Genomic DNA, 20,202 nt, shown 5'->3' with positions numbered 1-20,202 from the left:
TAGGCCTGGGCATGCATCCAGGATGGAGCTCCAGGAAACACAAGTGAAAGATATTTAACTGAAGCCAGGATTTTATCCGGTTGGAAGAAGCCAACAACAGAAGATAGAAGAAGGGATCCAGGCACGATGGATCCATTGTTTATGCCAGATTTTACATGTTGCAGCAGAAATTGAGATTCAGCAAACCAGGAAGTGTTTTTTCCAATCTTCTGCTATCCAGTTTTGGTGACTGTAACCTGTTTCCTGTTCTTATTTGAGTTACTGTTGAGTTACTGTTGCCATGTTCAAAGACGTGCAGCTCAGGTTGAAGTAGCTTGCAGACTTCATGCTATTTATTGCAAATATTCTTTCACATCTTCTGGCCCAAATGCAATTTCTGAAGCTTTAGTCCCTCTATTATTTGTCTTTTTCAGCTGCACTCTCAAGAGATAAAAAAAAAAAAAAAAAAAAGAGTTTTACTAATAATTTTCTGGAGAAAACAGGCATAAAGTTCTTTAACAGTCACAAAATAAAACCCTATACAGACGTTTCGTTTTTGGAAGATTTTAAAATTGAAGTTCTTGTCAGTCCAGCACTGACTGATTCTCTGATAATAAAGTAAAATGCAGACATCCCAATCAGGTACAGCTTTATTTCAGAGTTTAGGTATGCCCATCAGCAGCCCAACAGCAACCCAATTACATTTCCCCTCCAGAACACAGACTTCAACATGAAACTGTAGCACATCATGTTGTCTAAATACGATGAATTGCAAATAGGAAAAGGTGAAAAGAAAAAAAAGAAAGAATCAGAAACTGACCTCATCCACTCAAAATCTGCCAGTGGCCAGTAAACCTAAAACTTCAGGATGTAGTTTTAGCATCACACTAACCTTAGTGCTGGCCCTTACTTGAGACAGAGACAGTTCAAGGACAGAGAAAAAGCTGTATGTATATATCACATATGGTGGAAAAATACTACTAAGCAGTAAGTCAGTGATTTTGAAACAAGTAACAAAAAACAACACGTTTTGAAAATGGGCCTAAGGAAAAACTGGAGGTGCATTCTTAAATGCTACAGTATTTACATGCATGTGTGGAAGCAGATGTTCTACAGAGATGGAGACGTGCTGACAAATATCAGAGCCTGTCCAGTATGATTTGAGAGAATTCTCACCGCTGCGGCACTTCTGCTTCCACTGCTAAAACAAAATCATTGTACGTGGTTTTGGGGGTAAATGCTGTATAAAAGGAGCCACAATATGTTTTATTCTTCTGCTCCCTTGAATGCAGACATTTTTTGCATGTTGACATCTGGTTTGATGTTATAACAGAAACCAGGGCAGGAAAAGGCACTTCAAAGTGTGGATGTCTCTTCGATTTCCTGGCAGTCCGGTCTTAAGCCGGTCAGCTGGTTGTCTCCCTGCAAGCTTCGAGTCCTCCAAAAGAAAAAATGGGGACTCTGAAAGAGACACTGAGTCATTTGAAGATCAGAAAGTAAAAAATAAAATAAAAAGAAATAATAAGAGTCCAGGTTAATGATGTACTTTGAGAGACTTACAAATAAAAATAGATCTTCTGATCTCTGTGATGTGGCTCTAGCCCTCGATAGAGACCTCTGGAACAATGTGTGCATTCAGCGCCGTCTCCACTGGCATCTCCTGTTGATAGTATTGACAAGACAATGTCAACTAACAACTAATAACATTAAGCTATCGCTCATCTCTGAATACCTTAGAAAAGCCATACTGGAAATGTCTCATTTTTAACTTTAATTCTACTCAGTAAATTTACAATGCTCCTTAAAAAAAAAAAGTATTACCACTGAACTGAGCTGCACAGACTCCACAGAGATTTCCATCTGACATTCCACATCACGGATTTCTGACTTTGACGCTTCTGACTGCCTGTCCAGACATTTTGACTCTGCGGCATCCTGTAAAGGAAGAGAGAGAGAAAAACTAAGGGAAGTTCCCAAAATATATGCTTAAGAAGACAGCGTTCCATACAAAGCTACAGTATGTGAATGTTAAGAAAGTATAATTACCGTGTGTTCTGCAGGTGCAGCAGCAGGTTCAAACTCAGAAGTTGTCACATCCACAGAGTCTGTTTGGGCACTCAAAGTGTCATTCACGGGTAAGATTTCCTAAATGCCACAGAAGAAGGGTATGTTAGATGGTTAAACAAATTGAGCTTCTGAATGAAACACAGTAAAATCCTCCTGCCCATTCCATTGAACAGACTAAAAGAGAAAAATTACTTACAATGAAAATAATGCATCAGGATGGAACCAGCTACCCAAATAATTTAAAACTCAAGTTCAATACACTCCAACTGGGCACAATTTTAAATAAAGGAAGAAAGCATCCTTGTGACATGGTGTTCAAATGTAACAACAGGAACAATGGCAGTTTTTCTGTCTTTATCATGAACATTATACTGCAGGTTTTTGAGCAACTGCTCATAATAATTAACAAAAAAACCCAGAATAATTTTAACGTTTTTTAAAAAAAAAAATCCTTGTATTATAATTTAATGTATCATTTTAACCATATATTTTTATGTTCTTATTCCTTATTTGTTTAATTCTGTAGTCTCAAGTGTGTAGATACGATTTCAAGAAAGACTTAAATCGGACCCTAAATGTCCACAGTCTGAAAATCTAATTTCATTACCTGGAACTACACTTAATTTAGCATCACGCTATAATAATACTACTACAGTACATAAGCATTTAAATATTTACTACAAGATACATTTAAACTGCACTCCAGCAATGAGATTGCTTCATATGATGGAGAAACATATCCCCACCTTCTTTACCATAAATAACACCCAGGATTAGTCTATAAATGTTTGCCTTTCCTTCTTGTGTCAGTCACTTGTAAGCCTCCTTTAATTTCAGTTAATTTATTTGACCTGATCAGCCTTCAGTGATTTTCTGAACGGTTCATATGTACACTGGTAAATTCCTGTTTGCTTAGCTGTCACCTGCTGGACAGCAGCAGACTCAGTGGCAACTTCTACTGCCGAGACGGATTCTGTCACAACAAACTCATCAACTGCTGTGGCATCAATCAGCATTGCCACAGCATCCTGAATGTCAAAGGAGAACAAGATAAGAGAGAAAACTGTTCTTGTAAAATAATTAAAATAATGGTTTTTAGCATATGAGCAGTACATTTCTGTATTGAGGATTACATTTAAAATCTTTTTACCTCTTTGGGTTTAGCCTCTTGTGCTGTAGCCTCAGGGCTGGTGTCAGGTACCTTGTGAAACACAGGTGCTGATGTCATTGCTATGTCATATATGGAGATTGTACTTTTTTTTCCATGCAAAAGCTGCCAAATAATCTAAAACACAAGTAATAAGGGAATTTCTACTTTACTTTTTTATCGACAGAGAGGGAAAAATACTCACTGCAGCCGCCTCCACAGAATCAACAGGAGTGTGCTGATGTAAACAAACAAAAAAACAAACAGGACAGAGTGTATCTTTAGTCTTTGCTATTAAATTTTGGAAAAAAAAAACCTCGCCCTTGTGATCGTTTGTTCTGCTTATGACAAACCTTTCATTAATATATAGGACACATGCTATACAAACAGAAGATGGCTGCAAAATGTGAAAAAGTCAATGTATTCTTGTAAAGACTAAAAACACAAAAAGAGAAGAAGAAAGTATTTTCATCAGGTGTCACCTCTGTTTTTATAGCAGTCTCAGAAGGGACTTCGGGTGCATTCTCCTCCGCCAACACCTCTTTACCATCTTCAGCAGCTGGGGTTGTAGGACTGACAGCCGCTTCAGTCACTCGTTCGCTCTCAGGTACATCTGTGACAACCTCCACCACTGATTCAGCAACAGTCTCTGTAACCACCTTGCCCAGAGGAGGCTCTCCTTCAGCAGAAACTTGGCCACCGCTAACTGCATCTCCCACTGTTTTTTCAGAGGCTCGTGTCACAGGCTCTGGTACGGCAATATCTTCTGTGGCAGCCACCTCCACTTCGACCTCAGTCACAGCACCTTTCTCTGCCAGGGCCTCAGCTTCTTCCGGTCTCTCACATTTATCCTCTGTCTCCATGTGCAAAATCAACACAGAGCACATTAAAAAACATAAAACACGACACCGGAGAGAAGAAACAGTGACTCTTGTTTTTTTTTTTTGTCAGTTTAAAGAGTACAGTTCATACAGAACAAAAGTACATTTACTTAAAATATACCATCATTTTTGTCGTTATGATGATGCAATTTTAATGTCAAGACATGTTTTACCTCCTGCGTCTCAGTTTTTATGATCGCAGAATCAACTGTGTGAATCTGGAAAGGAACCAAGAAAAGGACACTTAACAGCCAACTTTCATTATGAATGACTGACAACTGAATTAATCAGAACACGGTTAAAGGTTAAATCTATCACATTTATCATAATGTTTACTCCTGCAGTTCAAATGAATAGTTACAACTGCAGTGTGTATGATATATAAAAAGCCCGAATAACTGTAATCTTGGGTTGTTTTGATTCCCATTTTCTCATTTCTCAGTTCATTTATATCGTTCGTATATTAAGCTGTTTGCAGATCAATGAAACTGTAAAGAAAAATATGATTCTTTTCTCTGAAAACTTTTGTTCTTGAGCCAGATTGTGATCTGAGTGCTTGCATAAGAGGAAATTGTCCTGAAGGAAAAAGCGTAGCTGCTATTTATTCGATGTGAGGCTTAAGTCACAGGAGTTTTCAACACCTTTCTGTTGAAAGAATTGTTTCTTGTTCAGTGACTGCTGCAATGAACTTGTAAAATATGAGTGGAAACTGTGCGTCAGACTGTTTTTATGCATGCCATCATTTCTGCAACTGTTTAGGAGTCAGCAAAACCAGCACATACACAGATCTATGTGTCTGTAAAATGTAAACTTTGTATTTAATCTATGCATTTTACTTTTTAAACTATAAATTTTTGCAACTAATTAACAAAACCAGTGTGCTTTATTTGTCTATTAAAAGTTGACAGAGCATGTTTGTGTGAAAAATGCCTCCAGGGGGACCTTTAACCTAAGAATTCCATTTCCATGATGTGCCAATTCTTTTAGCTCCCACTGAAGAAAAATGTTCTATAGTATCTACATAAGCAGCTCAAAAATCAAAGTCTAGCTCACTTGTAAATCATCAAGTTCAGCTTTTGTTCAACTGTTACATGATTAGTCTGCTTCTGGCTTAGCCTAAAGATACAACACACTAGTGTTTGGTTTAAATGGAGACAAAAGAGGGTGTATGTGAATAAAAATACACATTTGATTTACCTCAGTTTCAGAGGCAGCAACCACTGAAGCTTCAGATGAGGGTGTGACCTATGAGCACAAGAGGTTAAAGAGTTTATTCACATGAAAATACACATGCTTCATCCAACAAAACAGAGTGTAGATGGAAAAAAAGAACATAACCTGAAAAAAGGCACTCTGGGATACGTTAACAAGTATATCAGGCAGTTAAAAATATGTGCCTCTTGTTGCACTGGAGCCAGTATTGACTTTTTAAAGGTTGAGCTTTGGGAGGGGCACACACCCATATGCAGCAGTACTAAAAATGTGCCCAGAGCCAAATAATCTTCTATAAAACGGTTCATGTCTGTAGCAGATCTGTAGCTGTGATGGGCCTGAGGATAAACTGCAGCTCGAGTCTTTTCTGTACCCAAAAATGGAAATATTTACCAAAATTAGAAGTGGAATTTGGACTGGCTTTCTAAACAAACACAAACACAAACATACGCACTCCCCTTACACTTTGTGTGAGCATAGCTGTAGCTGGGCAATTACAGGGGTATTACAACCCAATGCCATGAAAAACAGTTATTCCCTCTTTTTGCTTCCCTCTGTATAATCCTGCAACAGAAAACACATTCACATCATGAAATCTGTGTTCTCCCTCAAATCCTTTCAATACAAAACTACTAAAATTTTAAATATTAAAAATGTTTGGTTCCATCTTTTTATTATAAACTACATACTGTGAACATGTTGCCACTGGAAAAACAATCAGATATTTTTAATACTGAAATGTGTTTGAATGATTACATGTTTACCAGAATACAATAAATGTCTTGCAGTTTACACTGATTTGCAACCATTTATTATTCACATCACAATATTGTTATATTACTCATAGGCGCGGTTATTTTCCAGACAATGATTCACCAAACAGCTCACATAGTGATAGAATTCATCCATATTTTTCCATCCTGCAGCCATGCTGCCAATGGCCAGTGGCACACCAACTGTGCAACCAAGTGTGTTGAGCTATAGTGACAATCACAGAGAGCGGCGTATAAATATTTTAAATCTTCATAGTCTGACTCAATTATTTAGTCTGTCTTGTGCCAGTTCTTCTTCAATATAGGGCAAAGTCTACTGCAGGCTGCTAATCAGCAATATGAGTGTTTTTTTTGTCCAGAATCACTCAAACTGATCTATTTGGACATTGAGTGACACACGACAACCTGATAACATTCAAAGATATCTTACTACCTCCACGTTTTTCTCCATCCTCCAGGTACTGTCATTTCTTTAACTTTAAAAATTTTTTTTATTTCATTAAAAAATAATTTTGTACATTATACATTGCTAAGTGTATAATTATGTCCTTAAAGAAACAGATGCATGCTCATGAATTCTGAATGTATCTATTGAAAATACAAGGGAACTGGCACCGGTTTTTGGAGGTCGCCATGTTGCCCCGCCCGAAATGGACATCGTGTTTCCTTCTAATTTATATATGTGGCTAGAGACTGGCCACATATGTCGTACGCTAAAGACAGAGGAGAAAAAGAACTCGTATTGGTTTGTGCACCTTCAAGGCAAATTTTAATTCATATTTCTATCTTCAGACTCAAGATATGAAGAATCGTACCTATCTTTTACCTCTTTAGAAGGGGTCCCCTCCACCAAAGAAGCGACAAGATGACCTGCATAAAATGTCAGACTTCTTTCTCATCTCAAGCCTCATCTCCTGAACTGGCCAGCACTCAAACGCTCAAAAATGTGCATTTTTATGTGTGCAGATATTATAATTACTTATTGTCAGCAGATTAGATGTGTGACCCTACTGTCTGTCAATAAGCCAGGTAAACAACAACAGCAGCTGGTTGTAGACCAATATTATCCAAGTAATGTCCAACAACAAGTCCAACAATCATAGATCCACTTCAAACAAAATTCCACTAACAGTGGCAAATACAGCAATGCTAACGAACAGAGAAGTTCATGTTCATGCTAACTCACCTCAGAATAATTATCATCAGAGAGGAGTGAGCTTCAAGTCATATCGGACTCCTTTTACTGCCTCCTCCACAGTAAACAGACATAGGCACCAGCAGAGGTAAACAGGGAACTGACAGCCTATGCTCACTACAGATGATCTACTGCCAGAGTTGTTTGTCCTACAGTGGCTACCATAGCTAGGATTATGCATTTGAACTGGGAGAGGTAAGAAAACAGAATTCAGATGACTTCAGTCTCCATTTTACTGACATCTAGTTGTGAGATTTTGAACACAGTAACTTTAACAATTTTTTATTTAACTCTGATAGATTATCAACCTAGCCTCTGAGGAAAGAAAGCAGTGGTTGCACAGTGTCTATACATGCCGAACAATTTCTTCCAGCAACAAAACAGCAAGTACTAAATGGATTTGCACAAAGATCAAATTCAACAGTCTTTCTAAATCAATTAGAAATGATTCATAACAGATAATTTTTATTTTTTGGAACTGTGAACTATGCAAAACATCACTAGTGATGGAACGAAAACATGAAGTTAGAATTGAGCATAATAGGTCCATTTACAGGGGATGGGATATTTGTATGTACAATATTTTCTTCATTTTAAAGGTCAAACTACACACATATACAGACACACTTCAAACAGACAAATTTCCTCCCAGCATTGAATTAAATATTCAGTATTCTCCAGCTCTCAGCCCACCCAGCAAAGAATCAATTAGACATGGAACATGTAAAGGTTCAAATCACACGAGTTCATAAGGGATCAAGCTGACACAGAATACTAACAGAAGTGAGGAGAAGCAGCATGCAGAAAGGAAAGGAAAGAAAATGAGAAGGAGAATAGAAAAGGCAGAAGAGGATGAGAAATAGTCATAAAGAAAGTGGTGAGAGGCTAGAAAGTGTAGAGGCAGAGCAGATTTATGAGGAAAAGAGGGGTAGCAGATTGGACAGGAGAGGAGTGGAAGAACATAGGAGAGGAAGCAGGTACAAAATGTTCAGCCTACACAGAGGGTGAGTTGCACTGACTGTTGCTTCAGGCCACAAAAATGTAAATGCACTCAGTCAGTCTGTAGAATCCGCTGTGAGTTTATACTTTCTGCAGCCACATCCAGAGGTGGTGGGGCGCCTCTTGGGCCCAAGGGGCACCTGAGTTAAAGCCCCATTAAACCTCTTGGTCAGTCAGCTGACCAACTGTCACCATCTGTGGACTTGTGATGTTACAGATAAAAGTCATAGTTTTAACAGTGCAAGTGAAAAAGTTGTCTGCGAACAAACGTTGATAAATCTCAACAGAATAACTTGCAAATTGTCTCAAAATGTAAAAAAGTTCATAATATAGACATTAAATATTACATTATTAGAATGACAGTCAATGATGATACATTTAAAATTTTGCATAAATGTCCAGTTTTTGTTATCTGACCTGAATCTGGCATGGTGAATGGAAGCAAAGTCCTGAGACAGTGGAAATGACCACAGCACTACAGTATAACTACACAATGGCAGGCAGTCATTCTGTAGAGATGTCTGTATGCTGCCTGTAAGGTTCAGTGGGCATAACCCATAGAGGGTTTACAAATAGAACTCCTAACTGAATGGCACAAGTGAAGTGAATAAGATGGACCCACTGGAAAACTGGGAAACAGTGTAACTCTGAGTGAAGTCTTAACAAAAGGCCATGCTATAAATACTGTAGCACTGCCTCTCTCCTCTTATTTTAGGCTAGGCACACATGTGAGCATATACATGTACACCATTGGTTGTTATCTATCCAGACATTTTTTTAAAACTGCTTATCTAACTAGGGTAGAGTAGGGCTGAAATCTAGCCCAGTTAATACTGGGGAAAAGGTTTTGCTCAGTTGCTGGAAGAGAAGCCGCACAGATTTGCATGCATGTGCAATTTACTGACTAAAACAGAACATCCTGTTCACAAAATATGTGCAAGATGGCTACAAGGCACAAAGCTCAACTTACAATTTAAAACTGCAAATAGTAAATTATAGATGAGCTAGAAACAATGTTGAGAAAACATTACTGCATAGAGGAAAACTGCAGAAAAATTGCAACTATTTAAAATTAACTGACAACAGCCATCCATATACTGTAAGCTTTTTAATTGTATCCACAATCTTCTCTGACTCAAAACCACATTATGTGATGGCAAAGATAAAACGAATGCACACGATGTAACGTTTTAAAGATTTTCTCACAACACGATAGTAACCAAAAACAAGTAACTGATAACAAACTCAATATCTGTGATAACAAATAAGCCTGTTCAAAAAACAACAACAACAAAAAACATGCATGCTCAGAGTCACTATTTTGTTTTAGTGTAGGTGATAATGGCCATTTAAAAAGTTGTTCCCAGTGTTTCAGTCTCTCTCCTACTTTCCACCTTTTTGCTAAATAGAACATGTTGTTCCCTTCGCTTCACTACCTCCAACAATTCCAGCTCCCTTTTCCCATAAGGCCCCAAACACAGCAAATACTATTTGACCTGGCAACATCAGAGAAATAGAGAGAAACCATCTACAAAAACAGCCTGTTTCCATATAATCTCATACAAACAATATGTAATTTTGATCCCAGTGACATTCATTTAAAGGAAGCATTCATTCACCTATGAGTGGACCTCATTCACTCATATGTCCATAGAACTATATTTCTGATGAAACGTGCACACTGGTAAATTTGATTCTTACTGCAACTTACCAGGCTTGTAGAAGATGTTGACAGTTGCTGATTGCTAAAGCCCCATTCACTCAGACCTAGAGATTGGTCAGCAGCTCCCAGACAACTGCTGGCCTGTAGGGAAATCTGTGTGTTCTGCAACCAGTTGGCAAATGGTTGCTGGCAATGGCAAAGAGGTATATGGTGCTCGACCAAGATTGTTTTAGTCCCTAGCAGATTGTCAAAGCTACTAGCAGTGTGCATGGAAAACGATCACTTGTTTGTAAACTACTCACCAAGCAGTAGTGAAACTAAAAAGTACAACACAACCCATTCACCTTTATAGTAAAAGTTTTAGAATTAGCAACCTCCAGAAATCACTTTCCAGGTCGTTAAACACAAATTTCACCCAAAGTTGCCAGAGGGTCTCGAGGGCTTTGTGACTGAAGCTTAATGTATAATGTCGGACGTTAAAACCAGAAAAGACAAACGATCAATCTTTCCCTAAGGTGGGATAGCTGCAGTAGCGGAGGCAGTGATCCCCATGCCGGGTGAAACATTAGAACTGTTGACTCTGGCATGCGAAATGTTGGAAATATTTGTAGACATGATTTAAGTTTAGATTTCTGCATACAGAGGCACATGGGAGACTTATGGCTGCGATATCTGTTTCTTACCTCAGTTATTGGTTCTGTTTCAGGAATCTTGGGTTCAGGCTCTTGCACTACATTAGCTTCAACTGTAGAGGGCTTCACTGATGGAGTCTCAACAGCTCGTGCTTCTACAGTGACAGGTGTTGGGATTTCAATCTCAGCTGTCACTGGAGTCTGCTCCAACAACACAACCTCAGACTCTGGTGCCTGTACTTCATCTGGAATGGGCTTTGCAACAGGTTCTGCTTTTGGTTCTAGTTTGGGAGTTTCTACAGTAGGAACAGCAGCAGGAATGGACCGTGAGATCTTTTCTGGAGCAGGAGCAGGAGCTGGAGGTGGAGCTTTAGCCGCTTTTTTTGTGGTTCCTGCAGGGGGTGCACTCACTGCAATCCCCCGGCTGGCTTTCACCGGCGGATTGGCAGCATGTTGTTCTTCAAGTGCTCTTCTCTGGGCTTGCTGCAGGGCAGGAAAGACACAATAACATCTGATTACCGTTCTGATAGTAGTATGAGAGGCATTATTTAAGTTTTTGGGCATACAGTTATCTTAACCCTGACATGTAGTTGGCTCATGATAACATGAACTGATATTTTCTCTCAAAAAAGTGATTATTGGAAAATACAAAGTTTGCGAACATTTGCCTTTCCAAGCAAAACAAAAGTGACACTTCATTTATAATGGCTTCAAAGACATGTTCAGTATGTAAAACAAGATAATAAAAGATAAAAGTGAAATACAAAGAAAGGCAAATGACAGTGTATGAGGTATAGATGTTCTTGAGGCTTTATCGTGTTCAGATACTGATGTTATTGTCACTTTAGCACCCAGGAATACCAGGCATGCCATACCAGCCATGTCCAACATATTTTTTAGCTTTGGACAAAACCCCCTCAGGCTTTGATGGAGGTTTTAGTAGTACAGACCACTAGAGGGAGGGGGAAACTGGGAGTAGACACAGCAAAGCTAGTTAGATAATGGGAGCTAATTAGTTGAATCAGACCGGTCCTGACAGGTTTGGTGAAGCGGGAACGGAAACCGTGCGAGTCAGCAGCACTGATGGGTGCCCCGCGGGCCAGACAGTGGAGCTAATCACATCATAATCAGGTTATAATCAGGTTACAATCACTCCCTGAAAATGCTTTTGTTAGGCTGAAGGCCAGTAAGGTATTCGCAGTGCTGCACCCATGCTGTAAGCCAAAAGCTCATGTGTATGAAAGCGCATATATCTCTGAGTATCTAGCTAGACACAATCAAAACAACTTCTGATTTTTGCCCATAAATCACCTGTAAACATCCCTATGACAAAGTAATACATTGTTTCAAATGATAAAAAGTTTCAACCATATTTCTCAGTCTTTGTGAAACTGACACACATATGCACACATACAAAGGCATATGTGACCTGAGTATCATTCAGCTATATGTCTGAAAGTTCCAAAAACACGTTCGCTTCCTGTGCTCTGATACCTCTGAGGTAAAGCAATGATAAAATTGAATTGTGAATGACTTTAAGGGTCATTTTCATCTGTCACTGCCAGACTGTGGAAGAATGAGAGAGACAGAGTCCACTCTGGCTAAAGTGGGGCAAGACATTCCTTCAGTCAACACATTACCAAATACAGATGTGTGGTGTTCAGAGTCATGCACTGGTCAGCCAGCCAGAAGCTTAAGTTTGGTGGGGGTTAGGGGCAGAGGCAATGAGGAAGGATGCCAGAAGAAGTCTGCACTGAAAAGGCTTACCAGAGCTGGATGACTGGGCTTCAACAGTGTATCAGTGCATGCTTTTATTTTTTAGTTGTTGTTGTTTTTTTTATTAATATACATTGTTAATGATTAAACATATGCTAAAGAACAGTATTGGGTTATGGAGTATGGCGTCATTGATCTCCCTCCACACCCACCCCTCCAACACACACACACACACACACACACACACACACACACACACACACACACACACACACACACACACACACACACACACACACACACACCTTTTCTGTCACACCCCTTTTCCTCTGGGCACTGAATGTTGAAAAGTTACATGTCTCCAGTCATTCGGCTGAATTAGCGTACAACTGGCAAAGCGAATTCATCATCCTGAATTACAAAGAGCAGCACTGTATTGAAGTACACTGTGTACTGCACTGCATTGTGTGGCTTACTGTATTTTTGGTCCAGAACATGAAAAACAGGCAAGTGGTCATTTCGTAGTATATTTAAAAAATACTAGAAAATGGAACTTATCGCATTTTATGATAAGAAATTCAAGATGTGCATAAACGTTTAATCTCTATCCGTAACCTTAACAGAGCGCACCGAGAACATCCATTGCGCACAGGAGCTGAGCACAAAATCAACAATTTCTCTGTCTCTTTCTTCTAATATAGAAACCTGAAGCATGCTCGTCAAAATAAAAAATATGTGTGAAATTTATATGTTATTTATTTAGGTCCAGTTTTGGTACCTTTTTGGTACGGTCTTTTGTCGTTGCCAGATTTTACGCACGGGTTACGGAGCGTCTGAGAGAAGCAACGACAAAGTGGAAATCTGCCAAACAATCACCAAACTGACTTAAGTATAACAAAAATAAAATAATGTGCAAAAAAGGAAAGAAAATGTAAACGAAATTTGTTTTACAATTTAAGCACTCGCTTCATTCATTTTTTCACAGAGGCAAAAAGGCGTATTTTACATTTAAATCCATGTTTTTGCAGACCATTATTTTACAGTGAATTGAACAAAGAAATCCCATAATACTCTATACTTAATTTAAGAATAAACGCCTGACGTGCGCATGCCACCACTTACCACCCTTCTCATACGACGCTTGTTCTTCTTTCTCTTGCTGGGCATCTTGGTGCGTGCTGAGGAGAACGAGGATAAACCAAAGAAATGGAACAAGCAGAGAGGCAGAGTGAACAAAGTGGATGTTTATAAAGCCGACTGTCTTTCTGTTACCTCTGTACCGAACCTATAGGAGGACTTGGATGAAAGATAGGGGCGTGGAGAAAGAGAGAGGAAAGAGAGAGAGCGCGCGCGCACGAGAGCTCAGTCAGTTGTTTGTATTGGAGTTGGTCTGCCTAGCTGGATGTCGAGTTCTGTTATGTAACCACTCCATCAAAGCAGAGAGAGAGAGAGGTGCGAGGTTGTGCGGTGCCACACCCCCTCCTCTCGATTTGTTAGAAATACTTTGACGCAAATGGGAACACCGACGCACTTGATCTATAGTTTTCTGTCCTGTGAGACTTTTAATGTGTCGCTTCTGGAACAGAACATAAACATAAAAAGAACAAAAAACATCAACAATCATTATAACCTAAAAGCCATATTTGTTGACAGGACAACCACAAGAGGAAAATACAGTCAGGCTTGTGCAGAAAACAGTGAAAACAGCCTCTGTCAGTCTTTTTTGAATACATTAAAATCATGAAGCCAAATAATAGTGTTCATTGTGCTCGTTTTTCATGCAGAGAATAAAGAGAAACAAAGCTTGTACATGTGTCTATGCCCACCACCCCCCTGGTCCCTGCATCAGTTGTGAGAACCCATTGTTTCCAGTTCCTTGTGTAGCGTTGTGCCAGTTATTGTCCAATTTAATTAAATGCATAAGTTCCATAAACATATTTTATACTTCCCGTATGTTTTACACTGATATGGATGTTTGCGTTCAGTTTTCTTATCTGAGAACGATTTTAGTGTTTGGCCGATGCTAATAAACTGATAAAGCAATTTGACAGCATACACTGTGGCAGTTTTTGCTGAAGCCTTGCTGCTTGAGTTACTCCTCAAGAGTGTGCAGAAGAGTGCAACAGGCAAAAAATTATTTTATTACCAGAAGCATGCCTATGCTAATATTTCCATTCAAGTTGCTGTAGCTCTGGAAAACCTCAGTCAGTAAGGTGGATTTTCTCGACCTTTGAACAGGAACCACCAACCAAACAGCAAATCTTACAATAATCTGAGATTATTAAGTGTAGGTGAAAGTTTATTACATTGACTAAATTATATATATATTTTTTTAAAAAGCCCAAGGGAATAATAAATATACTGTGCTTTTCTTGTATGTTTTATTTTAGGTTTCTTAGCTAATTTGTAAGGCAGACATGCAGTCAAATATCAGTAGATTTTAGGTTACGGTCCCATTACCACTGGTCAATTGTTGTTCAGTCTCGACAAGAAAGTGATGAAGTAGGCCGAGTATTTCCAGACAGCATACAGACATTTTCTCTCTCACCCCTTAGACAACCAAATGTTTCTCAAGGGAGAGAGTTCATGAAGATATTGTGGATCAGCTGCCTCCAGCTCACCCTATCCCTGGCATCCACTTCTGTCACACCAGTCTTCTACATCTCCTCCATCACTGCATCCATGAACCTCCTCTGTGGTCTCTTCCACCTGCTCCAAATTCAGCATCCCTTGTCCAATATATCCTCTCTCATGTCCAAATAACGTCAGCTTTGTCTTTATAACTTTGTTTCCAAACCTCTCGACCTGAGCTGTTGTTCTGATCTACCTGCATGGTATTTGCATGGTTGATCACAGGTATTTGAACGTCCAGCTTCACTTTCTCTAATACTTGCATCATCACCTTTCCACCTGCCTTCATCTCATTTGCACGCATGCATTCTGTCTTGCTTCGTTCCTTTTTTCTATTTAGCACACCTCCACCTTTCCAGGCTCTAACAGATTAACAAAGACATGGTGACATTTTGAAGACTCTGCATTTCATGACCATATTTGGATGACAGGCTTACTGTTACGACCCTCCCACACTCATTAAAACCATGGTCTGCTGTTGATTGGCTGGCATGATAGGATCAGCTAATTTGTGTCGCCTGTGTCTTACAGACTGTACAAGCTGGCCCAGATAACCTGCTTAGTCTCTCTCTTTCACTCCACCTTACATCAGCTTTGTGTCTTGGTTAGGTTATCTTTAACAAGTTATTTTATATTTAAGTGAATTTCTTGTGTGAACTCCCTCCTTGCCACCGACTTTAATCCACTATGTAATACAATTTAAATTTTATTATTTAACCTTTATTTAATTTATTTAAATTATTATTTAAATTAACTGTGTATGTTATAAAGTAACATACACATAAAATACTCATTAAAGCCATAGGACAGACTTTTTGGACAGGCTGTTCTTTGTCTATAGTTTTATTAAAGTAGTCTGCAGTTTTTCGGTACTTCTCCAATGGCTGAAGTCTTCAGCCTTAGAAGATGCCCTTAATTTAAGTGAGCTGATTGGAGTTCCAAAACCTTGCAGTGTCATCCATAGGCATACTATGACTGCAGGAAAATGGGATGGTAACTCTCCGTTAAGGCAGATGGAGCCCCTCAACAAGGGCTGACACACTTTAGCTATCAGCTGGTCAGAAGTGAATCACCATCTTTAAATAGATTCACAGTGTTTACCTGGGATAAACTGGGTTATCATGTCAGCACATGCTTGAATGTTGTGCATCAACAACACCCCTCCGAAGCTTGGCTCCATGGTTACCAGTCCTGTACTATTAATGAAACTAACGCATACTCACATGCAGACACATCAGAGAAAGACAGCCCAATGCTATTTTTAGGTTTGGGAGTTTCACCCACGCCCCAAGAGATATTTTTGGTTACCAGTTAGATACAATAATGCAGAGTTATGTACAGATACTTAATTGAAGCATTCATATAACATACAAATTCATTTCAATTTAAATGGGATCCAACAAGGATTGCCATAATTTGTTCGTAATTATGATTCTTTAATGTTGTATTTGATGTAGAACAGAGAAGATTCATTTTAACAATGAAGATAGTAAATAAGTAGCACGTCAATAACATAACTCATAACGTTTCCCTTTCAATTGTCAGCAACTGCAAGGGAATTTCAGAGTTTTATAGAAGTGAAACTGAAAACTGAAAGTTCATGACAGACATGTTGTATATAAAAAATTCTGTGTTGGGTTGTTATACGTATAAATATTATTTTTGTAACTGTCATGGATTTCACGTCTATTATTTTAGGGTCTTTACCTTACAGTATAAAGCGCCTTGAGACAACTGTTGTTGTAATTTGTTGCTATATAAATAAAATTGAACTAAACTGAACTGAACTGATTGTTAATTTTGTTTAAGGTGTGACTTCAAATGCAGGTTAGGTTTGGTTACATATCAGCGATTGGTACAACAAGTAGCACTCTGGAGTTCTGAAGCAGATCCAGTAATGAGTGTTTGCCTGAATCTGGTATTTTAGTATTGTTGCTGTGAACAAGGGCAGTTTTATCATCTTGTTAATCATGAATTAATCATACATTCACAAGACTACTGGAGGAATTCCATATTAGCTGGTTTTCCCTTTGTGAAGCTTGTTTTATTCTTTTGGATTTTTTTTCTAACTTAGTTGGACAGTGAAGTCATTTTTGTCATCTATTTGTTCAGTGATGTAGCATAGCAATACAAACTCAGAGTTTGTTGGTAAATTTGCTAAGTCCACCTTACAAACACGGGTTAATCTCACATGAAGAAGAATACAAACACAACCAGAAGTTTGGCAGCTGAATTTAAAAAGATGAAAAAAGAAAGAAGCTTGAAAAGGACAATGATCTCCTGCAACTCAGTATCCTGGATCGGAGGTGGCATGTGTCAGTGCGAATGTCAGTTACTGTGATTAGCAAACGAGTTCACAGATAGTGCAGGGAGTGTTCATTAAGAGTTACAGTCCCCTGATGACAGAGGCCAGACAAAGATAGCAGCACAAGGAAAGACCTGACAGAGCAATGCCAGGGACTCTCCAGTGCATGTTTGAGAAGCAGCAGACAAAGAGAATGAAGCAGGGGGAGAGGGATACTGTACACGACTGTCAGTCATCACAGAATATTTTCTTTCATTTCTTAGCAGTTCTCTTGCTCTAAACTTCTGTTCCATCACTGTCACATTCACATATCTATCCCCATGCATTCCTTTTTATATTATCTGCATGCTCCTCTCTGTCTGTGCAGCCTCAAGGGAGTTTCTTTCTCGAAATCCATCCCACATTTCTCTTTCAGAACAAACAGGGTGAAGACGTAACACAAGTGGACTGAAACAGTTTTAGCGGATTTCTTTGCAGTTTGGCTGAAGGACCAACCTCCAGAACTGCCCACATGTCAATTTAATCAAATTCTTTCAGTTCAGTTTTATTTATATAGCACCAAATCACAGTAGAAGTCACCTCAAGGTAGGCATGTAGCATGTAGGGAGGCTAAGAATTACTTAAACCAGCAGCTGAGTTCCTTAAATTGTATTTCAAAATTGTTTACTAAACAAGGGAAGAAAAAATACTGCATTTCTCATTGTCTTTCAAATAAATTAAATGAAAGCTGAAGGGCACATTATATTACCAAACCCCATAGGAAGTCAGCCTTGTGAAGCTTCAGTCTACCGCAGGGGTGAATTCCCGCAAGTTTCATTTATACACTTCTTCCAGTGTTATACTGGGAACAGATAAGTGTGTGACACTCTTACAGAGAAACAGTTAGCTACATGATGTACTAGACCTGATTCTAACCAGGGGTGGCATAATCAAAGCCATTTCTTTACACACATACAGGTGTTACATTCTGTAATATGCACTATATATGGCTAAAACTATGTCAAATTCAGCAGGTAGAAGGTGGTACAAGATATAAAACTAGGGTGGCACTAGGGGTGGCAAGAGAATATTTTAAGGTGGCAAATGCCACCCTATGCCACTGCAGTAGATCCGCCCATGATTCTAGGTGTGCTTTGGAGAACAGTTAGCAGAAGAGCCACAGCAAGGCCTGAGAAAAGGACAGATTAGAGCTTACTTCAGTTTACTGAAAAGAGTGTTGTAACTTTAATTTCAGAGAGTGTTGCATAACTTTAATAATTTTTCTATCAGAGGAGCATAGAGAGTGCTTGGATTCAAGTTTCTTTGTTTTGTTTACCCCCTTAGGCAGAGTTAGTATTCAGCAGACAAGTCATTTATCCTTTTAATATATATTTCACAAATAAGACAGACAGCTAATCGTGTAAATATATTGCAACACGGAAAAAAATCCCAAACAACTTTGCTCTTATGTATTTAAACAATGATTGGATCTGCACATTATTGCTTTTTGAAAAAAGAAAATAGTAAAACATGGTATTGTAAGTATAAAGTAATAAAGGCAATAACAGAGACAGAGAAAAAGAGAAAAGGTGGGATTACGTACACGGTGTAACAGCAGGAAGAGAAGCAGAACTTTTTCCATTTGTGGAGGTTATTGTTCTGACTCCTATCAAGGCTGTCAAAAGAAATGTCAAAATCTCCTCCTTTAGTTTATTTCTCCTTGTGCAATCATGTTTATCACTCCTTTAAAGAGATGTGTCAGTAAGTGAACGTACAGGGTTTTATTTTAACAGTCCATATAGTCTAGCATTATCCCAGCAAACACGCCTTAGCAGACCTAACCATGGGTGAACTGTGGGGCTGTGTGAGCAGGGCAAATCCACTCTCACCCATGCAGGACTCAAGTAGATGTGTCCACACAAGGGTCAACAGCAGTTTTGCCTTTTGGGGACCTTGTAAGAGCTTGACAATACACATTCCAGGTGTTAATCTGAGACTGCTTCCTTCAAAGTCTTTAATAGTAAGAGGCTTATTTAATACTTCTAGTATGATACTTATTCACAAAATGTAATGTGGTTGTGCAGGAAGTAAAAATAACCAGATTAGAGTAATATAAACCTTTAACAGATCTGTGACCATGTTTTTAACAAAATTATATAATTATAACAAAACAGATAAATGTACGTTTAGCAAAGTAAAGAAAGACCTGGAAACTACAAGATGACAACAACAAAAAAGTGTCTAAAGAGTGTCTACACGCTTGGAGTGCCCCCTGGTGTTAAGTTTGGTCACTGTTAGATTGGATCGTTTGATGAGACACTCCCTATGTGATATTTTACTGTCATAAAAGAAGGACTTTGGCTTCACCTGTGATTAGTCATTTTGCTATCAGGAAGCTGACAGAGAATAGTTCGTGCAGCAGGTTAGTGGGTTGTTGCTGTGAAGTTTTAAAAGCTGACATAAAGACACCATGACTGTGGTTGATATGTAGTTTTATATATAAAATAAGCATAAGTGTAACGTATTAAAGGATTCATTGACAAAAGTGAGCAAAACTACAATTGTCAGGCAAAGTTAGATACATAAGTATATGGACAATGGCACATTGTCTATGTACACCACACAAATGGATTTTAGATCAAACAATCAAGATGTGAAGACTTTCAACTGTAATTCAAGGGGGCTCATCAAAAATAACTGTTTAGGAATTGCAACCATTTTTACACATAGAACCCCATTTTCAGAGGCATTCCTGTTATTCTGTGAAAAATGAGGCAGATGAAAGAACCTGGAAATGTGTTAAATGTGGTAGTTTTTGACTGCAACTGAGATCCAAAGACATGTCAGTGCAAGTGACAGGAAGCCATCATTAGGCTGAAAATAAATAAACCTGTCAGAGAGCTAACAAAAACTGTAGGAGTGGGATAAAGAATAATTCTTTCTTTGGTTAGAAAAAAAAACATTCACAACATCTAGCAAAATCAAGAAACGTTCTCAAGGAGGTGAGTGAGACTCTCAAGAGA

General features: G+C 38.7%; 1 protein-coding gene across 2 annotated transcripts; it reads right to left on the bottom strand.

The window, feature by feature from the left end:
• Nucleotides 1–1,382: 1,382 nt before the first annotated feature.
• LOC146697358 (uncharacterized) lies at nt 1,383–13,661 on the bottom strand. Of its 2 annotated transcripts, XM_085476059.1 has the most exons (12): nt 13,387–13,661; nt 10,600–11,031; nt 5,272–5,319; nt 4,248–4,292; nt 3,676–4,050; nt 3,399–3,431; nt 3,197–3,247; nt 2,970–3,074; nt 2,026–2,124; nt 1,801–1,914; nt 1,540–1,639; nt 1,383–1,440 (listed from the first exon to the last, which is right to left on the bottom strand). In XM_085476059.1, exons 1-11 carry the CDS (start codon nt 13,429–13,431, stop codon nt 1,577–1,579), a joined length of 1,410 nt encoding a protein of 469 aa, XP_085332185.1. In that variant the 5' UTR covers nt 13,432–13,661; the 3' UTR covers nt 1,383–1,440; nt 1,540–1,576. The 2 variants fall into 2 exon arrangements, with proteins under 2 accessions (XP_085332185.1, XP_085332186.1); XM_085476060.1 differs by lacking the exon at nt 2,970–3,074.
• Nucleotides 13,662–20,202: the final 6,541 nt, after the last annotated feature.

The sequence above is a fragment of the Copadichromis virginalis genome, linkage group LG12 (assembly GCF_057382275.1).
Source record: "Copadichromis virginalis isolate Kocher_CV1m ecotype Utaka linkage group LG12, C_Virginalis_male_GT1.1, whole genome shotgun sequence".
Taxonomy (NCBI): domain Eukaryota; kingdom Metazoa; phylum Chordata; class Actinopteri; order Cichliformes; family Cichlidae; genus Copadichromis; species Copadichromis virginalis.
This window is presented reverse-complemented; position numbering and strand designations above follow the sequence as displayed.